The following is a 25969-nucleotide window of genomic DNA, read 5'->3' on the forward strand; positions in this document are numbered from 1 at the left end:
GCGAGCTCCTTACGGTATGCCCCGATGGGGAAGACCACCGGGGGCACGAGTGGGGAGATCCAGCGGGAGACAGGCGGCTCAGTGGATGGATACTAATAATGAGCGGATTCAGGAGATTGACAGCGGGGCTGAGGAGGACTATCTTCTGCGACGTGGTCGCGCTTTGTATGCTGCTGAACAGCGGAGGATTGGGTGGCCGAGGCGCAATGAGGATCACGACAGATCTGCTGACGATGTGCACTCGGTCGACGGCATAGACTTTGATCTGTATGATGATTCGGACAGCACGGTGGCATATGCGGTGCAATTAGCGATGAAAGACGATGAAGAGTGGCTGGTAGACAAGGCCCTGGAACGGATACGGCGCGCGCAGATACTGGGACAGAATAATGTACGACTTTCGCAACGGGAGTTGGACGCCCTCGAACGAAAACGGATGCAAACTGGCGGTATGGAAGACGTCGGACAGAGAAACAGTGTTCCCAAGGCAGCGTCTACCGACAGCAGGTCCCTGAGGCCAGTAGAGAGCTCCACAAATGGGGGACTGGGAAATCTCCGGACAATGCGGCATGGATCTACCGCCCCAAACGGTAGCGTACCCCGTACCTTTGTGACCGACAAGAAGGAGATGTATGAGTCGAGGGCGCGGGCTTCGGGCGCTTCGGCTAGGGACCATTCTCCTGTACTACCACGAACGTCCACCGTGCCTAACCCGCAAGCTCGAATGTCGGGGCTGCCGACTTACTCATCCGTTCCACGCGATTTTCGGTCGGATGTTCCCCTCACCTTCCCCAGCCCTCTTCCACCAGTGACGTTCCAGAACCCTCCATATGCACGCATCCTTCCTCACGAGCCACAGTGGGTGCCTCCGTACCAGGCACCATATGCTTCCGCAACCGTCCGTGCGGGATCTCAAAGCTATCCGGGCCATATGGCATACCAGGCAAGTCCTGGGACTTTTCTTGGCGATCGCCAACCGCTGAGTCGTCAGCATGCGCCCTCAAATTCGGCCAGGGGCGATTCGAGTAGCGAAAGTGACGAAGACGACAGTGAATCCGACAATGACGGTGACAAGATACACATTGTCGAGGTGGTGCGACGAAGAGTTCCAACTGGTCTTCAGAGTCGGCCTGCTGCAGCCAGCGGGGTCGGCGCGAGGGCAGTTCCCCCACGGTCTCGTCGTTCTTGAAAGCATACATACATACTCCCGCTCTGTGCCCCTTCATTTCCTTTTTCCTTATCTGGTGGAGACGCCCCCGATGGATTGTGCCTTTCTGTGTCCCTTGTGTGTTTCGGTTGGGGCGGCCCAGTGGGTATTTGGCAAACAAAAACGTATGGAGTTCTGAACTAGAGCGGTGACTTGGGTAAAGGTTACATTAATTTTCAGTTCTGATTAATTCTAAGACAATAGACTATGTGATGGAGCGGAGCCGTGGAACAATAGCCCCCTGGTGGTAGTAACAGTATCGTGTAACCGGAATGGGATCCCGAGTCAATTCGTGCACATGGCAGCTGTGCAGGCAAGGTATGGAAGGGCGTGCAACTGCAGGATAGATGGCTATCAGGATAATTGACAAGGATTTGCGAACGGTAGAAAATTCAGAGTCATAAGAATCGAGTAGTTTGTGGCTGAGACTGCGGACCCGAAGGTGATACTTGCTGCCTGCTCTGTGCACTCTTCGTATAGCACGAGTAATCTACGGAGCACAGCCAAGATGTTCGACAAGATGCTGTAGTCGACAGCAGGGAGGAGAGGAACCGATACGAGCTCGAGTTGCTTTATGAACGACAATAATGGATCATAATAATAGAAAGGTGCACAGCACTGTTCTAGTCCTTCGGTTGCATTCCGGGAGATCTACAATGGCTCTGCCCGATGACGTCGATGGACTGACTGAGTGGTGAAATCATTCCTGATTCCTTCGGGATATTAATAAACAGAGAGGATGAATATTTATGATCAGCGTGCAGAGTATCCAAGGACCGTTCTGTTGGCTTTTTCTTCCTCCCTTTACCTTTCTAACTTCCCTTTGACCTCAGGCTGCTGCTAGGCTGTCACCATATTCGTTAATCCATCCTTGATTGAACCACTGCCTTGCTCATCCCCATCCCTTGTTCCCTCGTTACCACTGAGCCACAAATAGCCAGCAGAACTACGAGAGGTAGGGATACACCAAACAGCCATAGAGTCAATTGGAGGGATTGTCGTCATCCGCGCATTATTACATTTACCGCTGCCTAAAGTATTCGTCAAAGCCAAGCTTTCCACATCCTGTGAGTTGATCTAAGCCACATCCGCTGTATCCGGTGCGCCCGATCCCGATTCCCATTTAAAGTGAAGGATGGCTTGAACTGATCGATATGTGTTGTGGTATTTGCCATAGCAGAGAGCAGAGCGGCTGTCGTTTTTTGAGATCGAACTTGTCCGTCCTAATTCTCAAATTGTGTCACCGACGTCGACATCTTGATCGAAACAAAGCCGTCAACCAATAAAAGATCAGCATAACAACATGTGGATTATGTCATTTTGGATCTTTCCGGTGATATCGGCTTGCATGTGGCTTGGTAGGGATTCCTGTCCCCCGAACTGGTCAAATTGATGCTAACTTGAAGTTTTGTGTAGCCACGCTGCTTGCGATGCTGGGAAACTGGGCTGTTATCGGGACGCCTATCTACCCCAGTATGGAAGCCGGACAAACCATTGCGTATGTCATTTCGTGCTTTCGCTTGCGCTTTCCGTTCATTTGACGCTGACAAAGGATGATAGATATATATCTGACATTGGAGCGCAGGGGTTGAAACCTCTGTTCATCACAGGCAGCGTCATCACCGTTGTCTTCTTGGATTTGTCCTTCGTTTCAGAACGCTGGCTGCGGCACTCCGGGCAGTTGGTGCCGAACAGGGGCTGGTTTGACAAGTTCTGCGCTGTCGCCTCGATATTCTTCGCGGTCGCTGGCGCACTGGGATTGATCCTACTCTCGTGCTACGATACCCTGCATCATCCGCATTATCACGATGGATTCCTGGTCATGTTCATGTAAGCGGCATCTTTGCGCTTTACAGAACTAAATTACTAATTACTTTTAGTGTCGGATACCTGGTCAGCGCGCTGCTCATCTGCATCGAGTATCTGTGGCTGGGAATCTTCTATCGCTCGCAGCATCGTATTTTGTTCGCGAGCTTTCTGATCAAACTCGCGTTTGTGATTATTGAGGTCGCACTGGCGATTGCCTTTGGTATCTTCACTCGCCGCAACTCTGGCAAGAAAAACGTGGCCGCTGTCTTGGAATGGGGTATGCCCTGAATTCCCGTCTCGATTATTTCTCGATGCTAATATCCGCAGTTATTGCTTTCGTTTTCACCGGGTACATACTCTCCTTTGTGGTCGATCTCCTACCCTCTGTGCGAACGCGTCGCCACATCCCTCAAGGTGAAAAGCGCCTCGAAATGGCCCATGAGGGCCCCAATGCTCCTCATCCTCACCGCAACGGTGCCAATGGAGGCTACGTGGTTGAGGAGCCCCTGACGACGGATTCTACCGGGCCCAACGCCAACTACTACCGCGGGCAGCGCTCTACTGGTTACTAAAACCGGCGTTCTTGACGATAATCACGATACACATTGATGATAGCCTTTTTCTTAATTTGATTTGATATGTTGCTGGTTGTACAACAATGCATTGAACATGTTAGATGGAGATACCTTGGTGTCTAATGGTTGCTTGTCCATGGCTATACACACAACGCCTTAATTATATAATTGCTCGTTTGTCCGAAGTTGCTAAAATCTAGAATCCATGCATGCTATCCACCCGTAATTACAAATATGATATCCCAGCTAAATGTACATCCATCGTCAGATAGAAATAAACGAAAGAGACTGAAGGCTATGCGAGCAACCGCTGCCTGATCAACTCCTGCTTGTCGCGATCAATCCCAACAGACATCAGATACCCTTCAACCCCGCCGTATTTCGCATCCAGATGCGCCCGGATCTGCTGCGTAAACCCCGGCGGACACTTGGTATACTCCTCATCCAAGCCCAGCACGCGGATCTCCTTCATGCGCTCCTCGAACTCGACGACCAGCTCCGGCTCCGACTTGACGTAGTCCGCCGCGATCGCATCCGCCGACACCTCCGGCACAAGGAGCAGAAGCAGAAGCACAATCAGACCCGTGCGGTCTTTGCCCTGCGTGCAGTGCACGAGGACCGGGTACGCGGCGGGGGACACCAGCAGCTCGAAGATCTCGCGGATCTCCGCCGTGCTGCTGTCCAGCGTGTCCTGGCCGAGCCCGATCAGGCCCCGCGGCGCCATGACCTGCTGGCCCACGATGGTGACCGCTTCGGTGCGGTAGCCCGAGGCTACGAGGGCGAGGACTCGTCTGTACATATCAATAGCTGCACATCAAGTGGCAGAGGCAGAGGCAGAAGCGGGGGCGGGGGCGGGGGCGCATACATGAGGTTATACCAGTCCAAGCGCCATAGTAGGGCCCGTTCGAACGCTCTGCCCGTGAGACTGATCAGGGACCGTTGCACACCGGGGATCTCCATGAGATGCTCGTTTGCCTCCGTAGGAGGGAGAGACACTTGCTCTGGGTTGAGAGCATCCTCGCCGCGAAGTTTCCGAGTGGCCATTTCGTGTTCGGTCCTGTCAGTGTCAGCATCAGCATCAGTATGCATCTATGGCCCCGCTTTGCCATCCATACATCGATCTCAGATCCAGGACGGTTGAGATGTGTAGCTCTTCGGCTAGGCGCCGTCTATCTCGTTCTGAGGCATCGTCTAGCTGTTGTTTGTTAGCAATGAATCAGTGACAATAGATCCCAAGTCTCATGCGCACCCTTGCACTTCGGAAAAGGACACCTTCTTTTAAGATGCTGCACAGCCATGCCATATACCGTCAGCAAATGCAATTGATGACAAGGCAATATAAGACATACCGAGATCCCATCAATTGATTGATCGAGCGTCCGACATCGCGAAAGTTGATGATATTGTCGAAGGGCCGATCGGCCGAGTCTAGATCGATGCTGGATTGGCGGGGGAGATTGGTGGTCATGGCGATTGCTGAGATGACGGATAAAGGGAAAGGGCAAGCCCAAATTGTTTAAGAAGGGCGAAACGAATATGGGTATCATAGATAAAACGAGAACAAAATCCAAGCAGTGACTTGATTAACCCATCAATCAGGATCAACGACCGGAAGCGAGGTTCAAGACAATAAGACGGGTTACTATCGGTAGTGGGCAGGCAGGCTACAGTCTTATACAGTGTCCATGACAGAAATAGACGGATGAAGCAATAAACTGACGGAACTAGGTCAGAAGAACGAGAGACTGCGGAGATGAAGATGAGAATTAAGATGATGACGAGGGCGAGGACGAGGACGAGGATGAGAATGAGGATCAGGACGAAGGAAGGTACAAGACAAACTGACAGACTGACAGACAGAACGATGCAATTGATTGATTGGACAGAGGAGTCAGGATTAAGCATACTATGCGGATCCCCTCAAACTGGCGGTGGAGAAGGAAAAAGCCAGGAAAAAAGGCACTAGTCACGGCCCGACGGCTTCTACTCCGGATGAATCGCTGGATATGGAGTCGAATTGTCGAAATGATTTAATCCACTTCTTTGTCTCCATGACAGTCTAGATACTCCCACGAATATCTACAACTCCCGTGCTCTAAGACTCTGGCCAGACTGCAGCAACCCATTCCCAGAAGCTACCAACCGGCTTTCTGACAGCGGCCTTTCATGCATACTGGCTTCGGTCTTTCCAGCCCGGCTGCAGATAGCTCCAGTCCTGATTGAAGTCGAACCCGCTGCGATACTTTCCATACGCCACCAGCTCCACCTTGTCCAGCTTCGCTCCCGCATCAGTCAACGCCCACATGCTGATCGCCAGCGTGTTCTCCCCGCGGTTGTTGATCACACCTGGCGGGAAGGGGAAGAGACTCTGCGGTCCGATATGGGGGAGGTAATGGCCAAACTGATATCCGTTCATGAAGACCTGGACTACCGCCTGTGTGCCTTCGGGGGCCCCCAGCTGGAGTCCGATGGGGACATCCAGGTCTTTATCGAGGTTCAACTTGAACGTGGTCGTGTAGAAACGACCCTCAGCTCCGGATACCCCGTCTAGAGGGCTGCTCTTTGACGCGGATTTGGGCACCTTGTATCCGGGCAGATGCCAGCCCATGCGCTCACCATACAGTCCGCCCTCGTTCATCGGGCCACGTACCGGGTCAATGTTCCTCTCGCCACCTGCGTTGCCCTGAATGCGCCAAGATGTAAAGTTGCCCCCTCCAATCAACGTGGCGCCCAGGATCCCCCGCGGATTTTGTGTTCCCTTTGGCCCCACGCTGTTCTGATCATGGCCGGTATAATCCGTGACCACTGTGAGGACGTTGTCACTATTCCTGAGCGAGGAGCTGTTGAAAGTAAGGACAGCCGACGTCGCAGCAAGGCTAGGGCTACCCGCGGATCCGCCGGCATACTCCCCGTTCACCCACGCTGCCCACCCAGCGGCTGCGCCGTTCTGCACAGTCACATTCGCGCCGGTTACGTTGCGCCCATCGAAACGACCACGGTAGACCTTGATGCCCGCATGGTAGCCGTAGTCACCCGAGTAGAGAACGGGGAGAGAGAGCGGAGCAATCACATTTACCGAGGTGGTCTTGTTGCAAACAGTCCATTTGGAATCGTCGTAATCCGGCTGGATTTCCGGAAGAGTGTCTTGGGCCTCCCAGGAGTCCAACGAAGGAAGTGAAACCTTAACATCTTCCGCTCCAGGTACAGTTCCGGTCAGACTTCTGTACGCAGTCTTTCTTGTCTTGATTGTCTTCCCATTCCATTTGACTTTCTTGACCTGCGCGTCACCAGCGTACACTCTGTCTTACGGTCAGTCTCTCTCATGACAAGGGCCGGAAAGCCCAGCAGTTTTACTCACTCAATAGATGTGGTGTTTGCGTTGTCACCAGTGATCTCCACGGTATCGTGGTTGATGGAAGCCCCGCGAACCAGGTACGGTCCTTGAACCAGTATGTGCTCGTTGGGCGCAACCTGCGGGCTTGACGTGGTCGGAGGCGCAAAGAAATTCCAGGCAGATTCTTTGTCAAGTAGGTAGGCCAACACACCATTGGAGAACTTCACCGCAGTGACCCCCTCTCCCTGCGTGTAGGAATACTGCGTACCGTAGCTAGACTCTGCAGCAGTGATGTTGCTATTGCCGTATGTTTGAAAGGCGAGCTTTGGTTCATGCTTGAACACGAAGGTCCCCTTCTGGCCCACATTCAAGTAGAAGACAAGGACATTTACATCGAGGTTGGCGTACGTCAAGACTTCAGCAGATGAAAACAGGAGAGTCGAGTTATCCCCGAAATTGAAGTCGGTCACTATAATCTTGCTCTGGCGACCGTTCAGTTCGATGTCGGGGATGGAGATGGCACCTAAGTCCGGTTAGCAACAAGTCAAGAAGAGTCTGCAGAGTCTGCATGCGAGCGCATACCGGCAGAGGTGGTGACGTTGAGGGAAAATGTAGTCACATCGCGAGATGAGCTGGTGCTGTGTGCAAGCACGTAGAATCCGGCGTTTGTGTCGGGGTTTCTAAGCGACCAAGTGTAGATGCTACTGTCGCTAGTGTAGCCAGTGCCATTCCCTTCCATATAGGTCTTCAAGAGGTCGGTTGACACACGGGTGAAGAGGCCAATAAGCTTGGTCTGTTTCAACTTGTCGCGAATCTCTCGAGTCTCGCGGAGAGGAGCGGCATAGTCGTAGGAGGTGTACACGACTGGAGCGGCGCTGTGGCCCCAGTTGGTTCCGCCGTATGTCATGTAGATGCTCTGCATTGTCACCCGAGAGCCGATGTTGTTCTTGTAATAGACATCAGGAAACTCCGGCGACAGCTCCGTGGCGCAGGTGTCATAGAAAGACCCGCCCCAGGGCTGGAACCACCCACCCTCGAACTCGGGTATATACTCGGGTTGCGTGAAGGAGTAGTTCTGGAACCATTGATAGTACGTCCGCACGAGTTTGAATCCAGTGTTGGAATTCGTGCACGAGAGGCCACCAGGGTACGAGTCCAAGCCATAAACGTTGACCGCGCCTCCTATGTTGTGATAGTCTGTCGACCAGCTGACGCCTCGCATGCCCTTTTCATTGTGGGAGCTTGGAACAACAATCCCAGCCTCCTCAAACACCTGCGCAATCTGTTCCATGTAGACAACCAGGGTGTTGTTCGGATTGTACGTCGTCTCCGTGAGCTCATTCTCGTGTTGGTTGAGAATCACAGGCCCACCGTTGGTGATCTGATTCTTCGCAATGATCTCGCCGACCTCCAAGATCCACGGCCGCCATTTTTCGTAGTATGCCTCATCGCTCGTCCGCTCATTACCCATCTGGCCGTTCGCCGCCCAAAGGGCAAACCCACCAGCGGAGGTCTCTGCGTTGCAGTACGGGCCGGCTCTTGCGATCACATACAAACCCGCTTCTTTGGCGTAATCGAACAACCGCTGGATATCATGGGCTCCGGTCTTAAAGTCGAATTCGCCCTCCGAGGCGCTGTGGAAGCTCCAAAAGAAGTACACTAACCCACCCTTTTAGTCCCCTGTAGGACTCACCCGAGCATAATGCAGGATAAGGCTCATACCTGAGATGGCATTGAAGCCATTGGCCCGCAATTTCTGAAAGACATCCAACCACAGCTCCGGCACAGGAAGTCTCTGGTAGTGGAATTCACCCGAGAAGACAAACAGTCTCTGCCCCTTGACGGACAGACTGTACTTGTCCCATGTCACGTCGGTGGTCTTGCCATTGTCCGTTCCTGACACCAAACCATCACCCGTCAGGATACCCAGAAGGAGCAGAAGCAGGAAGCTAAAGACTCGCATATTCGCCTCGTCAATTGCGCCAGTGTGCAGTTGAGACGACTATCCTTGTCCATAGCTGCGAAATGGGGGACAGGTTCCACGACAATAAAAAGGTCGCATGGACTGAAGGACGCGGCGACCATCTTCGGGTTTTCGTGACAGTGTTACTCCGGTGCTGTGTAGGGATTGGTGGATGTTCGTGATTGAGTAGTAGCCGGCTTGATGAAGCTAACAAGCATGCACGCTCCTTTTCTCCGATGAAAGCAGGGGAAGATCGACGGACGAGCGCGATTGGGTGGTGATGGTTGTCTTGGGTAGGATTTAATCTATGAATGCGGGGGAGAGAAAAAGTCTCGGGAGAGAAATTGTGGGGGGGAATAAGACATTTCGACAATGAGAGACCTCACGAAATGAGTTCGTCTGCTGTTTTTATTCGGTATATCTCTCATCTATTCTTCTCGATTTGACGCGGAAGATTGAATGAATGTAAGCCGTTCCAATCGAAAGAAAGGTGATGGAATGATTATGCTCTCGCCATAACCTTCGACAGCTGTCATTTCTTCCAACTCCTAGAGAAAACGTCACTCGTATAACAGAAATATCATTGAAACTTCATGAAATATGTACCAATAACTAAAGTCACTAGAACAGATTGCGCCAGAAACGTTGAACCCCCAATTAGTCCCCAAATTTTGACCTCCCCGATAACCAGACCACGACGCCCGAAAACATTCCTCCCAATAGAACGCCCAAGGAGAAGACACGAGGTATAGAAAGGCAAGACCCAAAGCTCGGCCATTACAGATACAAGAAGGCAGATGTTACATATCAGTGCGCAAAGGCAGATTGCATCACAAGTCCTCGGAGAATCGCGATTCACGACTACCGTTGGTGGCATGCTTGCCAATGGCTGGAGGCACAGGTAGTCCGTGATCAGCGGCGCTCTCTCGCAGTTCTTCTTTTGTGGCGGTGGATGCGTTGGAGCCTTCAGGGTTACGAACGCCACTCTCTTCTGCAGATTCTGAAGCAGTTCGTCGATCATCACTTGGCTTCGATACACCGTTCGTCTTGTTATCCTGCGAACCGCCAGACACAATCTTCATGAAGCTGGATCTCAGGCGTGATGGCTTCCTGTTCTCACCATGCTGCTCAGCTATGCCGCTTGACCCATGCCGCGTAGCCTCGTTTCCTAAACTGCCTTCGTCAACAGACATTCTCTGCTGCATCGTGGCAAGATCATTGCCTGTGACAGGATGAGATCGGAGTGCCGCACCGCGTGAATCCGTCCCCGCCAGCGCCGCACCTCCAGCGAACCCTGTGCTTGGGTTTCTTGCTCCATCGACTTCTGTCTCTCGTGGAGACTCACGTTCCACGCCATTAGACCGGCGACCCACCCGGCCTTTGAACCAAGTTTTGAGTCTAGATCCCCGTCGCTCAAGCGGAAGTCCTTCCTCTCCGGCGGCCCCTGGCGCGACGATCTTCTCCTCATCCTCAGCAGGCTGGGGTTGGGTAGTGTCGATAATGCCCGGTGGCGCTTCGGGATGTGCCTCGGCTTCGGTAGTAGCTTCAGTAGTAGCAGGTTCAGCTTGGGGAGCTTCGGCCTGGGGAGCTTCAACCTGAGGAGCTTCGGCCTGGGGGACTTCGGCCTGAGGGGCTTCGGCCTGGGGAGCTTCAGCCTGGGGAGCTTCAACCTGAGGAGCTTCGACCTGGGGAGCTTCGGCCTGGGGGGCCTCGGCCTTAGGAGCTTCAGCCTCAGGGGCAGCTTCGGCCTGGGGAGCTTCGGCCTTAGGAGCTTCAGCCTCAGGGGCAGCTTCCACCTGAGATGCAGCCTCAACTGGAGGAGTGGTGGGCTGAGGTGCAGCTTCAGGCTGAGGCACAGGTGCCACTCCACCGGCCGCGTGATGATCAATCTCTTCCTCAGCCGAAGGCCTTTGTTCAGTGTCTCGTGTTCGCTTCGACTTCCTTCTCCAGAGCCATGTCTTTTCTCCTGTAGCTTTCTCCTTCATCTGCTGCTTTTGAATCTCTGCCTCTGTATGAGCTTGTCTGAAGTCAAGAATTCGAGCGGCTCAACATACCTCGCTGGCGTTTCTCCTCAGCCATCGTATCAAGCTCCCGCTCACGCGCAATGGCCTCATATCGCTTCTGTTCTTCGGCATCCAGACGAGCCTCCAATTCCCTGGCCCTCTCCTTCTCGGCACGATCCGTAATCTCATCGAAGGTTGGCTGAAGCCTCGAACGGGCGACCGCCTCTACGTCGGCCATATCCATGTATCTCTCAGCGCCAATATTGACTCTGTCGTATGGTCGGTCAGGCTCTTGTTCCTGAACCTCACGTTGGGCGCGCTCAAGTGCGGTCTCCTCCCATTCTTTCTGCATCGATGGCGGAGGCCGGCCTGTTTCGTGGTAGACACGCATCTCCATATCTTGGATGGTCGCATTGACATTTCGCCTTGCGGCCTCCATCAAGCTGGCACGGTCTTTCGTTCTTTGTTCATCCACAGCATCGAGCCGCGATCGAAGGCTAGTCATCTGGTGCCTGATCTCCCTTGATCGCTCGGCATCAGCAGCTGATGTGTCCGAGTCGAAGGACGCTCTCCTGCGACGGATAGACAGGGTGGGCCGCGGAACATGAGGTTCAACCCCATAGTATTCCTGATAAGTTGGCTCATTGAGTTTAGCCAGTTTCTCCGCAGCCCGCTGTTGAGCCGCTTCCTGTACTTTAATAGCCTGCTTAAGGGCCGCTGGATCAGACTTGGGAACGGTTTGCTGGGAGCGCATGCGGCTGAGGCCTCGCTGAGCACCGTAGAGGGCTGCGCTGGGCTCTCCAGTCAGTGCTTCCTCTCTTTTCTCCGTACTGTCGTACATATCGCGCGCCATCGAGATAGCAGCAGCTCGAAGCACGTTCTTTCGGTCTTGCTCCTCGAGACCAACAGGAGGGTGCTCAGTGTAAAGTTGCGCGTTGGCATTAGCCATGTGATGAATCCTGCTGGCTTCCGCTGAGCTGTCAATATGTGCAAGTGGGTCTTCCACTTCTGGCGCAGGCTTCACACTGCTAGCCGCTGAAGCAGCATAAGGCGCTTCACGAGCCATTATAGGTTTGCTGGGTGCGGAGTCGGCCCTCTTCCTGCTGATTCGGTACGCGCCGGTAGCAGCACGAAGTGCCTTGTCCCTGTCCAAGCTCTCCCGCTGGTTATCATAGACTTGGTCGGATGTCGTCGAGATGTCATATTTAAAACCAGTGGTCACCGGAGGAAGGCTCGTGATGGCTCTCCGGTCTCTAACTGCGGTAATGGCGGCTTTGTACCCTTCCGGGCTCGGTCGAGCCCCGGGCGCCCCAGCAGTCCGTGTGTCCTGAGTCTGATATCCTACTGCGCCGGGCCTGTCAGGTGTTAAATTTTTGTGATGACTCCTCGCATGGGCAAGAGCAGCGCTCGCTGATGCATGGCTGAGGTTGAGCGAGCCCGTCGCTTTCGGATCTCCTGTCATATGAAAACACGGCGTCAGTAACAATTCTAAGATCATCTCCGGGGATCCGGCGGTTATTTCTCACTGAATAGTTGCGATTCAAAGGTAGCGGGTTCTCGAACGGACAGTCTACGCTCGGGGTGTGTCACGTAGAGTGCAGCTGTCGCAGCTGTCGAATAATCGAGTCAACGAAATGATTTTTCATCAAACGAAAGTGCAAGATATTCATCCAGGACTTACCTTGATCAGATAGCCGGGCAGACCGGGAACGCTGGATGGAGACTCGATGGACTCCAGGATGAGACTCAGTAGTAGCCATGATAAGATAAGATCGGCGCCGTGATGCGGGGAGTATGAAAGGACGGCGGATACAGGCATTCCCGATGGAAGTAAGTCAAAAGGAAAAGGAAGAAGGAAGGGAAGACGATGATGAAAAAGAGATCTGGTCGGTGGCAGAGACAATAGTGGTGACGACCAGTGGGATGAACCAGCCGGAAGCTTAAGGGAAGAGAGTCGAGAAAACGAGTGTGTCGTCTGTGACGTCGGTTGCAGAGGGCCAATCCACGGATGTTACCTCTCAACGATCATCGATCAAGCATTGAGCTTCGTCGATAACTCACCTCGCTGATGTCATGATGTCGACGTATGAATTGAATCTAACTTGCGATGAAGTTTAGAAAGAGAAGAAGAAGAGTGTTACACGCTCTTTCAAACTCAGGCTGGTTGTGTCGACGGTGTCTCGCGGTCGAGTCATGATGCTTCCATCCCACGTTCACATTCCTGTCTCGCCTCTCTTCCGTTTTCGACCATGACGAAGATCTCACTAGTGTTCTATTATTCTATATCTAAGCTAACCGTCCCTGCAGATGGATTGTCTCCACTATCTTTCATTCTTGGCAGTTTCCAGACTTAACCGTCTGTTCTACGTTGGTTTCACAAGCGAAACCGCTCGATTGAGGAATAGATTCGGATGCACGCCGCTTTTCGTTCGAGTGCTTATTTTACACATTAACCGGAGGTGCTAATAATACTCGAAACAAGGGCTTCAGATTGACAGATTAAAATTAGTGTAGTGCGGGCACATGGCGACTCAGTAGGGTTTAATAAAATGACATCGCGCAGGCATTACTCTCGTTCTATCGTAAATGATCCGCCAAGGATTACCAGAGATGCAGCTTCTTCAAAATGTTGTAACGCGTGAAGAATGACCGATTTCGTTTCCCGAAAATATCTTGAGTGGCTTAGTTAGCTGCAGATGCAAAAGCTTCGAGTAGCTCGGAAGGAACACTCACACATGGGAATGCTCAAGAGACAGACACCCATCTGGATACTGGAGATAGCTAGGAATGCCGGTCTGATCCCGTGTGCTATGAGCCAGTCATATGCGAAAAATGTCAGAACGAAACTGAATATGTTCTTGAAGATCAATAAGCACGTGAACGCTTCAACGGCGATTTGACCTGTATCAAACGTCATCAGCAACACTTTCCGCAGGCTTTATCGTAGGAAGAAGGTTTCAACTCACGGTGTGCATCGACAATGTACAAGGCGCTCGCGACGGCACCCATGACCATTCCGATGATGACAAAGGCAAAGAAGACGTCCGGCACAAGCCACCCATATCGGTTCACGTCCTCTGCCACAATCCCAAACCCGTAGAGACCAGCGCCGCTGAAGATCAGTTGGAAGATAACTAGCAAAATACGGAACTCGGGTTCGTATTTGCCTTTGTTGAGTTTTATCATGACCTTGTTCAACGAATCTGACAGTAGGCCAGACAGTATCAGGCCTAAGATAGAGCCGATGAAGGCGCCTGTGTAGAGATATCCTGTCTGCACCTCGTTGAACCATAGAGGAGGGCCCAGGAAGATGGCAGCCAGGACGACACCGATGAAGACAGTCCAACCAATGATAACACCTTGTATCAAGCAAGCCTGTAGCAGTCAGAAATAGCCCTCCCATATGAACTGTGGGAGAAGAGAGGACTTACCCAGAGGATGCCAGGATGGAAGAATAGAGGAAATGGTCTTAAAAGCAGTTTGAAAAAGTTCTCGTCTGTCTTGCGTCCATTGAAAAGCTTCAGAGTTTCCCAGTACGTGGCCTTGCGAGGAATCGTAGGTTCCTGACAGGCGCCATCTTCTCCTCGAGAGGACTCTCCTTGCGGCTTCTCGTTGGTCCCAGGTACGGATTGCTTCTGCTCTCCAGAGATTTGGCTCACTTCAGAAGTCGCATATCCGGTGGGCTGCAGTTGCGTATGTGACTGGCTTTCATCACGACGGTCGTCGAGATGCTCAAAGTCTGTGTTAAAGTGGTCGGCGCGTCTGAAAGCCGTCTCGGGTATTAGGAAGATTGTCATGGGCAGACAAGCAGCGGTAAATATCGCCACTAGGTAAAACGTCCATTGCCAACTAAGCGAATGTGTGATCTTGCCAGCCAAAACCGGTGTGAGGAAGGCGGCGCCGAAGACGGCAACATTCGATAAGGCCATCCGCTTGCCCCGTTCCTGGCGTAATGGTCAGTCGAAATCCGTGAGGTAGCGCAGTTGGAACCTACATGAACAAAGAATAGATCACCAACACAGGCATTTGTCAAAGCTTCGAATGGAGCCAGTGCGACTCCTTGGAAGATCCGGGCCCAGAGAAGGCTCTGATAATTCTGGCCGCTTCCCCCAGCCCATGCGCAGCTCACGACCATCAGAATATTTCCAAGGATGAAAAGATGTCGCTTGCCCCATACTCGTGCAGTCGGTACTATTAGCACACCAGCGACACCCACACCACAGAGGTGGTAGCCAGTGAGGAGAGCAACGGACGTGAAACTCTTCCCATAGTGAAGAGCAATGGTCACAGTGTTGGCAGCCATGAGCGAGCTAGTTGTTGCACAAAGGACTGAAACGAAGCAAAGCGCGAATAGGATTATATCGCGCCTCCATAACGGCCAATTCTAGCGGCGGTTCTCAGTATCGAGCTTTGCCAATTGTACCTGTCTTTTACCTACCAGAGGATCGTTCGGGTCGTCGCTTGGCTGTGGTACCAGAAGTATAGGAACGTCGCCTGAGCGATCGTACTTGAGGCGCGAATCGAGAGCGGTATGATCACTCGTTCGATCCTCGAGGATATAGGATGTGCCTAGCCAGAATGTATCAAAAACAGTGGTTCCGATTGTACAAGTCTTTCTGTAAAAATGTAGACCAGAGTACTTACCAGGGACATGGTCGAGTACCTTGTCCTCGAGCACACCTAGACCCATGTTGATTGGGAGTGAGGGGCTGAAGGTATGCCAAACAAAGCAATGCTCACTGACTTGTGGCGGGGGCGAACAAATAGGTAGATAAAATTACGGAGGTAAAACATGGGCTTGTGCCTGGCTAGAGGCATGAATCAGCGGCCAACAGTGGTTGTGATACACATTATAATGACTGAAATTATAGAGTAAGGAGTTTGGTTAATGAATACGAAATTTCTGCCGAGGCGAGAGTAAGAGCCTAGATTAAGCTGTCTATCTTAGAATTATTGTGAGGGTGACGCGTCTACGTCACAGGAGGTGGCTGCATTTATGAGATATTGATTCTTCAAAAGACAAAACGCCAGGGAATCCTCTGCAGTGTCGATCAGCAGGGGCATGAGGGACTGGATTTATGGGCGCGACTGTTTACAGAGCTTGCGCAGGATCACCTGATACCACTGTGAGCTGTTAGAGACTTGCTTTGCCCAGCCATGGGGATCACCATAGAACTAGGTATTGCCTGCTTGTCTTTGCTGTACCTTATGATTTATTATGATATTGATATTTGATACCCAGAGCCTAGGTCTCTAAGCCACGACACTCTACTATTCCCAGATATCGTGGATCAATAAGGTAGCACAGCATTCCTTTGCAGAATGCCAAAAATACCTACTTATCATTGGGCAATGTAAGGTACGCTAGGATACTCCGAGATACCAATACATGTTTTACATTTTGAGTGAAGCCAAAACATGGGCCGCAACAGATGCTCCTTGCAGCTATGAGTTCAGCGATGACCATCAGAAAAGGTGGTGTGGGCTATTAAAGCAAAGCAATGAGCCTAAAGACATTTCACTTGAGCCTTGACAAGAATAATCCTCTGTCAAGTTGGTCTAGGAATCTGGTAGTCTACGGAGTATATGTTTCCCAGTCAGGTGGTCAAGGACAGAGGGAACAGGGTCTGAGCCTGGGACAATGTTGGGTGGAGCGGCTGGGAAGTCCGGGAGAGGGAGAAACCTCGGGCTTGGTGCCTCCAGCTGTCCAGCTGTCCAGCAGTCCAGGCTAGCGATTTCACGGCTCCCTGATAGGCTGATGGCTAAATAAAATTCGGGGATGTGCCAGATTTTTGAGCAAAAAAAGGCGACTGGTGGGGACCGAGCTGAAGGGACTAAATACTTTTTGACCATTCGCTGGACACTTGGACGGAAGGTAAAGGTAGTGCATAACCAAACCTTAACCATGGCGAGCCAGGGTTCCAGAGCAGGAGGATGGGGTCATAACATTTAAGGGAAGACTCAGGGACTTTCTACTCAGTGACAGTCTTTTACATGCATTCTCAGTGTGTTTCTCATGATGAACGGTGACAGGCTGGTCTTAGCTATTAATCTGCCAAAAAAATTTCCCACAAAGAGCAGGCCCATGTGTCATACAAGTAAGGTACTGTAGAAACCGTGTTCCAGAGCCATAAATGATAGAGTTTAGAAGATACCTTTGAACAACAGAAAACAACAAAAAGGAATGCGAAAAGCTACATATCCACTTGGGCAGTAACTTAATTATTGCAGATGAACAACCATAAGGATAACTCCAATAGGTACGAATAACGAGGTGTCTCGAGCAGTAATTAGTAGTTCAATTCGACCAAAGGTATGAAGGCTTAATCAATCGCACCTGGAGTGGGGAAAGCAATGGAAAACTGGAAGAAACTAGACTTACTCCGTAGAAAACAGACTAACCATCAGAGAGTTCATCGGCCTGCTGGGGAAGATCATCGTGGCGCCAGTTACCACCTACTCCATCTTGTTTCCACTCTTTCTGACCTTGTCCCCTCGCCAACTCTTCTACACCTTCATCAGAATTCTCCCAACAGATCTTACTCTAAGCCCGTCTTGAGCCTAAGTTCTTACCACGATTTCAATCAATTGAGCATCCCAGCCAAGTCCTCATAATGAAGCTTTACTCTGTCTCCCTTGCTCTTGCGGCTTGCCTGAGCATGGCAGCTGCCCAGGGCCTTGACGGTCTGCCTGATTGTGCTGTAAGTGTTGCCTCTCATTTATGTGTCCAAAATTCTACTGAGTTGTTCTTCTGTGCAGAGAGATTGATACACATTACTAATGACATGAGATAGAAATCATGCGCGACGGGTTCCATCCCCGCCAGCTGCGGTCTTGACGTGAAGTGCATCTGCACCGACTCGTCCTTCCTTTCGGGTATTTCGTGCTGCATTCTCAAATCATGCCCTCAAGACCAGCAGCAGGGTAAGTTCTCGTTCTTGCTGTTCTCGGAACCACATAACCCTTGATTCTCCTCCTCTACGTTATACTACAGAAGAAGAAGACGCTCACCCATGCTTTCCCACAGCCGCCGTCCAATTTGCGAACCAGATATGCAAAACCGCCGGTGTGACCAACATACCTCAGTCTCCCAGCTGCGCAAACGCAACTCAATCTGCCACTGGCACATCCTCTGAATCCTCCACAAGCACTTCTGGTTCTTCCACCAACACCTCCCAGACCGCTGCAACTGCAACCAGTTCTACCACTTCTACCACTGGCTCCGCGACCTCGTCTACTACTTCGGCCGCCCACACCAGTGCCGGGGCTGCCGTTTCTCAGCACAAGGACATTGGTCTCATTGCGGCTGCCGGTGCGGCGGCTGCGGCTTTCGGCTTGCTCGCTTAGGGGCCATGGGATTCGCGTCATGGCTGGACTGTTTGCCATTCTTGATGAAATACAAACACAAGCTGAACTGTTTATGGAAAAACGAAGTGCATATGGCAAGAAGTGCTCATAATTGTGATCCAATTTCCGCAAACCTTGTTGCCTTATGACGATAATGAAGATCTTGAGGGGATCGGTTTCTGCTTTGAACGCATATGCTACTTAATAGTCCGCGAACAGGAGTTTTAGCTGTAATATACCAGAATTGCTGTGCTGTCGAAGAATTCGTCGTCATTCTCCAGTGTATGATGCTCTGTAGATTATGTGCAACGCCTGGACCCAATGTGCATCAACAAAACAACGGAATACCACCGCCTATTCTTCTCGTTCCACGAAACGAGCAGCTATTTCCTGCCTCTCTTCGCGGAGAGTGATGAAAATCTACCACGGATCAACACAAGTCAGAAGGTTTGCAGATACCGCCAGTCGTGGCCAGCACAACGACAAGACTTACCCAGAGCCAGAACATCATCTCCATAAACCCATACGTAAATACAACCCTATTCTTCAGCTGGTCCAAGCCCGATGTCGCCTCTGCCGACCCATACCCTCCTGCCCTGCGCGCGGTACCCACGCCCCAAGCATCAGGTTTGCTCTGGTAGATGAAGAACGAGACAGCAAAGAATAGACAGAACCGGGCTGCCGAAAGCAAAGTCCAGATCTCCGAATAGAGTGCGGCGAGGCGCGCCGCGAAGGGGTTTTGCATCGCGCTGGACATGGGTGTGGCAGATTGGCTCCTGGCCGCTTGGGCCATGGCGACGAGCTCGTTGACCCGCGGGATTTTTGCGACGATGATCAGATCGACGAGGGCGTCGGCGATGAGGAGGATGCCGCATAGCGCGAAGGGGGATTGAGGACGGGAAAAGGACGGGGCTGCATCCTGTTTCGTGTCGTTGAATTCTGTCAGTTTGATTGAGGCGGGATTTGGGGCTGAATGATATAAGAGAATCTCCGACGTACGATCTGTAGAACTTCTCCTATCATGAAGACAACGTCTGATTCGGTGACTGTGCTTGGAGATCTGGTCAGGTACACGGCCAGAACAAACAGGAACAGGGCGTGTGCCTGAATGAGCGTCTTGGAGGAGAGAAGAGCCATGTTAGATGAAGACAGAGGAGATAAAAATAATATACTATATACAAGTCACAGCAGTAGCTGCGTATAGCCCTGGGAGCTATCGATACTTATCGTTCATGTTCTTGACTTTGTAGCTGCCGCCACTATTTTCACGTCCGATGTCTGGATCCATCTTGTGGGGTTACCGCTGTTAAGTCCGGAGCCCGCCCTCAAAATAATAATGATAACAAGAAGGTGTAATTCAAGTCACGGACTCAAGGAACTCACTCCTTCGCTTGTTCTTAGCTTTACCTTCATTTGATGTGACAAGCAGATGCGAGATCTGTCAAGCGCGGCAACATGACGGAGGCTGTCTTTAACAAAGAACGTCACATCAAATACTACCTCCGCTGTCTCAAGACATTCCTCCCCCACCAATACACCTCCAATGACTCCAATCGCATGCTCCTCGCTTTCTTCACAATCTCCAGTCTGGACATTCTAGGCGCGCTGGACAGCAAAATTACCGCCGAGGAACGAAAAGGGTACATAGACTGGCTCTATCACTGCCAGGTTCCATCGGGGGGTTTCCGCGGGTTCACAGGGACAGATTTTGGGATTGACAAGCGCACTCCGGAGAATGAAGGTTGGGATCCGGCGAATGTCCCAGCTACATTCTTTGCGCTGGTATTGCTGCTCATCCTGCGCGATGACCTGTCAAGGGTGAAGCGGATTGAGTGTCTTCAATGGTTGCCCAAACTTCAACGTGAGGATGGCAGTTTCGGAGAAGTGCTTGGCCCCAGGGGAGAGGTCAAGGGTGGTCGCGACTTGCGGTTCTGCTGCTGCGCAGCTGGGACGCGATATATTCTGCGAGGGAGGAGCGGGAGAGGCCTTGCTGGTGTGAGCGATATTGATGTGGGCAGGCTCGTGGAATTCATACAGGCTTGCCAGGTTCGAAGACTCTCTGGTGTTGGGTTGTGGCTGCGCTGCGAATGCTGATACTTGGATCTGATAGACATATGACGGGGGAATGTCGGAAGCGCCCTTTTGTGAATCCCACTGTATGTGCAATGGACTCTGGCCATAAGGGACTGATTTTGACTGAAGACAGCTGGTCTGACCTATTGTGCCATTGGCGCTCTGACCTTTCTTTGCCGTCTTTCCAAAGACCAGGGACACATGGCGCTTCTTTCTCCCGGGAGTGCGGAATTCGAACGTTTGCTCAAATGGCTCGTCTCCAGACAGACGTCTGATTTAGGTGAAGAGGAGGAGTCGGACGAGGAAGACGATGGTCCACCTGAGCAGAGAGATGGTTTACGACGTGATACAGGCAACCTCAGTCTTCATGAGAGGATTGGCTTGCTTCCTAATCTACCCCCGCCGACAGAGGAATCTCTGCACTGGGCAGGTTTCAATGGGCGATGCAACAAATATGCGGATACATGTTACTCGCTTTGGAACACGGGTACGCTCGTAGTAAGTGTTTACCGATCTAGCGATGCTGAACGCTACTAACAGGACTAGATGATGGACCGACTACCTCTTATCGACCAGCAGCGCAACCGGCAATATCTGCTCGAGAAGACACAGCACATTATCGGCGGCTTTGGCAAAGGCATTGGTGAGCCTCCAGGTGAGATCTCAGAGCCCCTACGACATAGCAGAAAGGACTTGTTCTAACGGTCAATGCAAGACCTTCTCCACTCGTTTGCTGGGCTGGTATCTCTTGCATTTCAAGGAGAAGAGGGCCTGAGCAGCGTAGATCCTGCGTTATGCGCCAGTCACCGGGCAGCTCAACACATGGAAAGTCTTCCCTGGTGGCAAGAGACGAATTGATGCTCTAATTATGGTGGATGGATATTCAAATAGCACTTTGTTGGTATTATCGAAGGTAGTAGCCTGGGCTAGAAGTCTTGCCAGTTTATACCCCAGTCGTTGATTTTTCATTTCATGACGCTTCAGCACAAAACGTGGCTCCAAGTTGGTCTTTGAACGGGAAGGGTTTAGATTACTCAAATCATAATAAAATCCAATCTTCGATAATTCAAAACACAAGCGAGCGAGCACTTCCCGTGTCTAGGGGCTAGGAAGGGTTCTAGAAGACGGGGAGTGGCCCATGTCACCCACCGTTGGGACCGGGAGCCGTCGTCATCGTAATTTATCTATCTACCATTCAGGGGCTCGTTTATCGACCACGCGAGTAGCACTGAGAGCCACTTACTCAGTGATGATATCAGTATAGTCAAGGGAATAACATGCTATACCATATATGTGGACGTAAAGTGAAGATCTGAGCTGTCCGGTAAGGGATCCTCGTGTATGAGGCCCTCAACCTCCTCGGGTGGTTTGATACTGGGTTGTTGATGATGATGTCGATGTCGAAAGACTCGAAAGTCGAAACGGCGCACGTTCCCACCTGCAAATGAGCATCATGGTCTGTTTGTCATTTACTGGCTGTCAGTGGTTCGTAATAATGGATTGTCCGACAATTGGCTTGTGTGAAATTGTGCGTACAGCCCATATGCGGTAGGCAATTATGTCCATGAGTAGAGAGGAGATTCCTTGAAAACAACTATCTAACCTGTTTAATAATAACGGCTCCCCTGGTTCATCATCATCGTCATACTACCTCCAGATGGCCCCTTTGTTGGCTAGATAATCAGAAGGATAAGAAGAAGAAGAATAATAATAATAGTCATAGTCATAATTATTGACATCTTGTCCAAGCCGATGCACAATCAGGTTGTCCGTTGACCCTCGAAACAAACCAACTTCTTGTTTCATCATATTATTCTCCGGCAGATCCAATAGATATAGGTATAGGTATGTATTGCTAGCTTCTTCTCCTTTCTTGTCCAATTTATCCCCTCTTGTCTTTATACAGCATCTCTTTCTCTTTCCATCTTGATATTATATTCCGGCCTGTTTACTAATAATAATATCTGAGCTTCTCATCTTCAAGTCATTCCGACCTCCTTCCGATCCTTTTCCACAAACAGCTGCCGTTCCGTCCATCCTCCACCCTCCACCTCCACGTCGTCCTGTTTGGCCCCGAAATTTCCGCTTCCTGACAAGGGAATTTTCTGCGTCCTTCCTACATCCCTCTGCGAGTCGTCTCTCCTCCGTTGCGGAGACTTAAACGAGTTATAGCCGATTCCTTAATTACTAAACAATTTCGATTCTATTTGCCCGGTCCGTCCGTCTATGCGATCCGCGCTCTGCCAGCCATCTTGCGCGCCGCCGTCTATTGCGTTGAACTCCTTGTTCTATTACGCTTCTTCGTCTTTTGGCTCCATTCGTCCCCCTGATCGCGATACTCCTCCCCTGTCCCGCCTCAGGTTGGATGTCAGTCTCAAGCGGTCATCGTGCGCATACATCATCACCTCCGCGGGAATCTGCAAATTAGGCGGAGACGAACTCATAACACATGCCGTCGGCCAGGTCAAGAGCGGAGGTTCAATCCCAGAAACAAAAGGAAAAGGTTCGTCTAAGGCATTGATATTTGGATACATCATAAAACGGTCAACCTAAGGCTCGCATCTTCTACGACACCCCACATTCAAACTCTATTGGGCCAAACCATGTCAACTGGCTGTAGCTATTGCCAAACTGTCATTACGCGGTCTCCCGTGCGCCCTGATGTCTCCCTCTCATAAATCCCTGGACGTTTGATATGCTGCTTATTTTCGCCCTATGGTGCTGTTGAAATGAAGGTTGCTGACTTTTGGCGATTGCGTCACGCCGCAATAGCTCGCCAAATCATACCATGAGTTATTGGAGTAAGCTGCCACTTTTATACCCCAAGCTCTGCCAAAGCCCTACGATACTAATCAACCCTGCGTTTCCAGGGAGTTCTCGTCTAAGGACCTTCGAACCGTTGGTAACTACACCCTTGGAAGGCTGATTGGGAAAGGCTCCTTTGGCAAGGTTTATCTTGCTTCCCACAAGCTCACCAATGGTTCCAAGGTATCATCCACCCCACGGCCGACATTAGAGGCAGAGCTGTTCTAATTGGGTTCGTCCATAGGTTGTGCTCAAGTCCTCCCCAAGGGAGGATACGAACCTGCCGCGCGAGATTCATCACCATCGCCAATTCCTCCACCCACATATCGCCCGTCTTTATGAGGTTATAGTGACAGAAAAATTGGTCTGGCTTGTACTCGAATACTGTCCAGGTAGGGAACGGTTGTAACGTGATGCAGTCGGCTACCGCTGACAAGAACGATGCGCAGGTGATGAACTCTACAACTACCTTCTCCGCCATGGCCCCCTCCCAGTCGACAAAGTCAAGAAGATATTCACACAGCTAGTGGGTGCAGTCGCATATGTGCATAGCAGGTCATGCGTTCATCGCGATCTCAAGTTGGAGAACATCCTCCTCGACAAGCACGAGAACGTCAAGCTCTGCGATTTCGGGTTTACGCGAGAGTATGACGGCAAGGCAAGCTACCTACAGACTTTCTGCGGTACGATATGTTATAGCGCGCCCGAGATGCTGAAGGGAGAGAAGTACGCCGGAGAGAAGGTGGACGTATGGAGTTTAGGCATCATCCTCTATGCGCTTCTCGCCGGGGAGCTGCCGTTCGACGAAGACGACGATCAAGTTACCAAGACGAGGATTCTCACCGAAGAGCCAGTCTTCAACGATACATTCCCCGACGATGCCAAGGCCCTCATCAACTTACTTTTGTCCAAGCGACCTCTGATCCGACCGAGCTTAGCCGATATACTGGCTCATCCATTCCTCGCAGAGCATGCTCCGGAGCAGCAGGCAATTCTTAAGATCGCTCGTCCAGCGCCTTTCTCGACACCCTTGGAAAGGACTACCCTCCAGCGGATGAAAAGTGCTGGAGTCAATGTCGACGAGGTCATGGAAAGCGTCCTTGCTCAACGATGCGACCCGCTCGCCGGCTGGTGGGCTCTCCTAATTGAGAAAGAGCAGCGGAAAGAGGTCCGGAGGGAGCGCAAGCGACGGGAACGAGAGGCCGAAGCGAAGAACTTGCGGCGACTCAGTGCCGCTAGTAGCCGTTTGGAGAAGATCTCTGCTGCACTCCTTGAAGTGGATGAGGAAGGACATGCGTCTCCGGGCACATTGCTTCAGGAACGAGGAAGAAGGGACAGGCGCAGTCTTCCCTCTCAGCTCGCCGTCCCGGATTTGCCAATGCTCCCTGAGCCGGTTCCCATGCAGCCTTTGGATGTGACCATCCCGGCTCCGGCGCCGCCCCCTCCACCTATTGACAAGGACTCGATCCGATCTGCTAGCTCAACAAGACGTCGGCCGGTACCTCCTCCAAAAGATAATACGCGACGGCCGAGCACACTGCATGCTAGTGCGTCGCAGCCGGAGTTGGCACAGCACAATGGTATCCTCAGGCGTCGAACTGGACGCCGTCAATACCCGATCATCAGTCAGCTCGCATCGCTGAAACATTGGTTTATGGAATCTGCGAAGAGGGCAAAGTCTCCTCATCCTAAATCAGCTGGAGGAGGACATCGCAAGTTCTTCTCCGACAGACTGAGCCCCGGGAAAGGGCAAGAAGCTGGGAAGAAACCAGCGCCAACCTCACCAAATATCCCTCCTGCAGGCGATCTGGCGACTCCCACGCAAATCAAGCGCGCATCTAACGCCAGTAGCCTTGCGCCAAGCAGCGCCTCATACTCCAACAATCGTCATTCATATCCGCGACAACCCCGGCCGCTGAGTACTGGCTATCCGAGCCATCGTAATTCCCTATCTCCGTCTCCGATCACGCCAAGGGGCTCGTACAGACGATCCTCCACGGGGCTACGAGGTCGCAAATCCACCTCGTCCTCTGTCTCCTCCATACGAAGCATTCATCATACTCACACTCACTCCAAGGCGTCTTCCGTCTCCTCAAACAGCATTGGATCCGCATCCACCCCGACGGCTCGGCCTTCGAGATCCCCGCACTCCTCGATCAAAGTTCTTCCTACGACACCCAGCGCCTCTGCACGCTTTCCCAGTAACATTCGCCTTGTACGGAATGCAAACAATGGATTCCGTGATGCGCACGATGCGAACGGAAGGATGCAATCAGTTTTCAACGAAGCAGCGCCCGCGCCGTTACTCTACTCGCCATCAAGCAGCCTTGTGTTTGCCAGGCGCAAAAGAACTGCGTTCAGAGGTCCTATGTTACACACAGCAAATCTCATGGCCTCTGGTGTCATGCCCGCACCGGAATTCCCACACGACAATGCTGCGATGGATCCGGCCCATGGTGCAAGCAAGGCTCGGGCTGCAACGCGGAAAAGTCAAATTATCGAAGAAGAGGAGGATATGCCAGAGGAAGATATCGAGGAAGTAGAGACTTTTGACGGTCCAGATGAGGATCCAGCCTCGCCAGTGGACGCTATTATCAGGCCGGAGGAAGAGAGTAAGCCTTTTGACTGTTCAAGTGATTCAGCGGCCGAGTATCAAAAACCATCGCTCGCCCCTGCGCCGGACATCGACACGAGCCCACTTCGGCCCCCTCGCTCTTCCTCCCTGAAAGCATCAAGAGCAGGCACAGCGGATGCGCCAGCTCTGCGCGACGAGGAGAGCAAGACCGTTGTTGTCACCTCCACAAACGCTGTGGCTCCCTAGCATTCGTCTTGTGCCGACACATCGAATTGGAC

General features: G+C 51.8%; 10 protein-coding genes across 10 annotated transcripts; 5 read left to right on the forward strand and 5 right to left on the reverse strand.

The window, feature by feature from the left end:
• Positions 1 to 16: 16 nt before the first annotated feature.
• Positions 17 to 1189, forward strand: Aspvir_002487 (uncharacterized protein; the record flags this gene model as incomplete). Its single annotated transcript, XM_043274086.1, has 1 exon — positions 17 to 1189. One exon carries the CDS (start codon positions 17 to 19, stop codon positions 1187 to 1189), a length of 1173 nt encoding a protein of 390 aa, XP_043130021.1.
• Positions 1190 to 2510: 1321 nt separating this feature from the next.
• Aspvir_002488 (Frag1/DRAM/Sfk1 family protein) lies at positions 2511 to 3588 on the forward strand (the record flags this gene model as incomplete). Its single annotated transcript, XM_043274087.1, has 5 exons — positions 2511 to 2565; positions 2624 to 2705; positions 2768 to 3037; positions 3088 to 3293; positions 3344 to 3588. The coding sequence occupies 5 exons, from the start codon at positions 2511 to 2513 to the stop codon at positions 3586 to 3588; spliced, it is 858 nt and encodes a 285-aa protein (XP_043130022.1).
• A 298-nt stretch (positions 3589 to 3886) lies between these two features.
• ptyA (putative tyrosine/serine protein phosphatase) lies at positions 3887 to 5059 on the reverse strand (the record flags this gene model as incomplete). Its single annotated transcript, XM_043274088.1, has 5 exons — positions 3887 to 4382; positions 4457 to 4648; positions 4707 to 4786; positions 4841 to 4877; positions 4941 to 5059. 5 exons carry the CDS (start codon positions 5057 to 5059, stop codon positions 3887 to 3889), a joined length of 924 nt encoding a protein of 307 aa, XP_043130023.1.
• A 696-nt stretch (positions 5060 to 5755) lies between these two features.
• On the reverse strand, positions 5756 to 8888 carry Aspvir_002490 (glycoside hydrolase family 35 protein; the record flags this gene model as incomplete). Its single annotated transcript, XM_043274089.1, has 4 exons — positions 5756 to 6890; positions 6950 to 7448; positions 7508 to 8584; positions 8648 to 8888. The coding sequence occupies 4 exons, from the start codon at positions 8886 to 8888 to the stop codon at positions 5756 to 5758; spliced, it is 2952 nt and encodes a 983-aa protein (XP_043130024.1).
• An 830-nt stretch (positions 8889 to 9718) lies between these two features.
• Positions 9719 to 12651, reverse strand: Aspvir_002491 (uncharacterized protein; the record flags this gene model as incomplete). The annotated part of the gene is made up of 4 exons (XM_043274090.1): positions 9719 to 10890; positions 10943 to 12346; positions 12418 to 12501; positions 12573 to 12651. The coding sequence occupies 4 exons, from the start codon at positions 12649 to 12651 to the stop codon at positions 9719 to 9721; spliced, it is 2739 nt and encodes a 912-aa protein (XP_043130025.1).
• An 841-nt stretch (positions 12652 to 13492) lies between these two features.
• Positions 13493 to 15581, reverse strand: Aspvir_002492 (putative MFS transporter; the record flags this gene model as incomplete). Its single annotated transcript, XM_043274091.1, has 7 exons — positions 13493 to 13563; positions 13625 to 13792; positions 13858 to 14266; positions 14323 to 14835; positions 14886 to 15275; positions 15330 to 15460; positions 15536 to 15581. The coding sequence occupies 7 exons, from the start codon at positions 15579 to 15581 to the stop codon at positions 13493 to 13495; spliced, it is 1728 nt and encodes a 575-aa protein (XP_043130026.1).
• Positions 15582 to 17505: 1924 nt separating this feature from the next.
• Positions 17506 to 18238, forward strand: Aspvir_002493 (CFEM domain-containing protein; the record flags this gene model as incomplete). Its single annotated transcript, XM_043274092.1, has 3 exons — positions 17506 to 17592; positions 17686 to 17815; positions 17886 to 18238. 3 exons carry the CDS (start codon positions 17506 to 17508, stop codon positions 18236 to 18238), a joined length of 570 nt encoding a protein of 189 aa, XP_043130027.1.
• A 354-nt stretch (positions 18239 to 18592) lies between these two features.
• Positions 18593 to 19375, reverse strand: Aspvir_002494 (uncharacterized protein; the record flags this gene model as incomplete). Its single annotated transcript, XM_043274093.1, has 3 exons — positions 18593 to 18658; positions 18732 to 19157; positions 19238 to 19375. The coding sequence occupies 3 exons, from the start codon at positions 19373 to 19375 to the stop codon at positions 18593 to 18595; spliced, it is 630 nt and encodes a 209-aa protein (XP_043130028.1).
• A 318-nt stretch (positions 19376 to 19693) lies between these two features.
• cdc43 (protein geranylgeranyltransferase type I subunit CDC43) lies at positions 19694 to 21169 on the forward strand (the record flags this gene model as incomplete). The annotated part of the gene is made up of 5 exons (XM_043274094.1): positions 19694 to 20284; positions 20349 to 20394; positions 20445 to 20809; positions 20858 to 20966; positions 21027 to 21169. 5 exons carry the CDS (start codon positions 19694 to 19696, stop codon positions 21167 to 21169), a joined length of 1254 nt encoding a protein of 417 aa, XP_043130029.1.
• Positions 21170 to 22760: 1591 nt separating this feature from the next.
• Positions 22761 to 25937, forward strand: Aspvir_002496 (non-specific serine/threonine protein kinase; the record flags this gene model as incomplete). The annotated part of the gene is made up of 5 exons (XM_043274095.1): positions 22761 to 22814; positions 23084 to 23112; positions 23182 to 23299; positions 23361 to 23508; positions 23566 to 25937. 5 exons carry the CDS (start codon positions 22761 to 22763, stop codon positions 25935 to 25937), a joined length of 2721 nt encoding a protein of 906 aa, XP_043130030.1.
• Positions 25938 to 25969: the final 32 nt, after the last annotated feature.

This window comes from Aspergillus viridinutans, assembly GCF_018404265.1.
Source record: "Aspergillus viridinutans IFM 47045 DNA, scaffold_12, whole genome shotgun sequence".
Classification (NCBI taxonomy): Eukaryota; Fungi; Ascomycota; class Eurotiomycetes; order Eurotiales; family Aspergillaceae; genus Aspergillus; species Aspergillus viridinutans.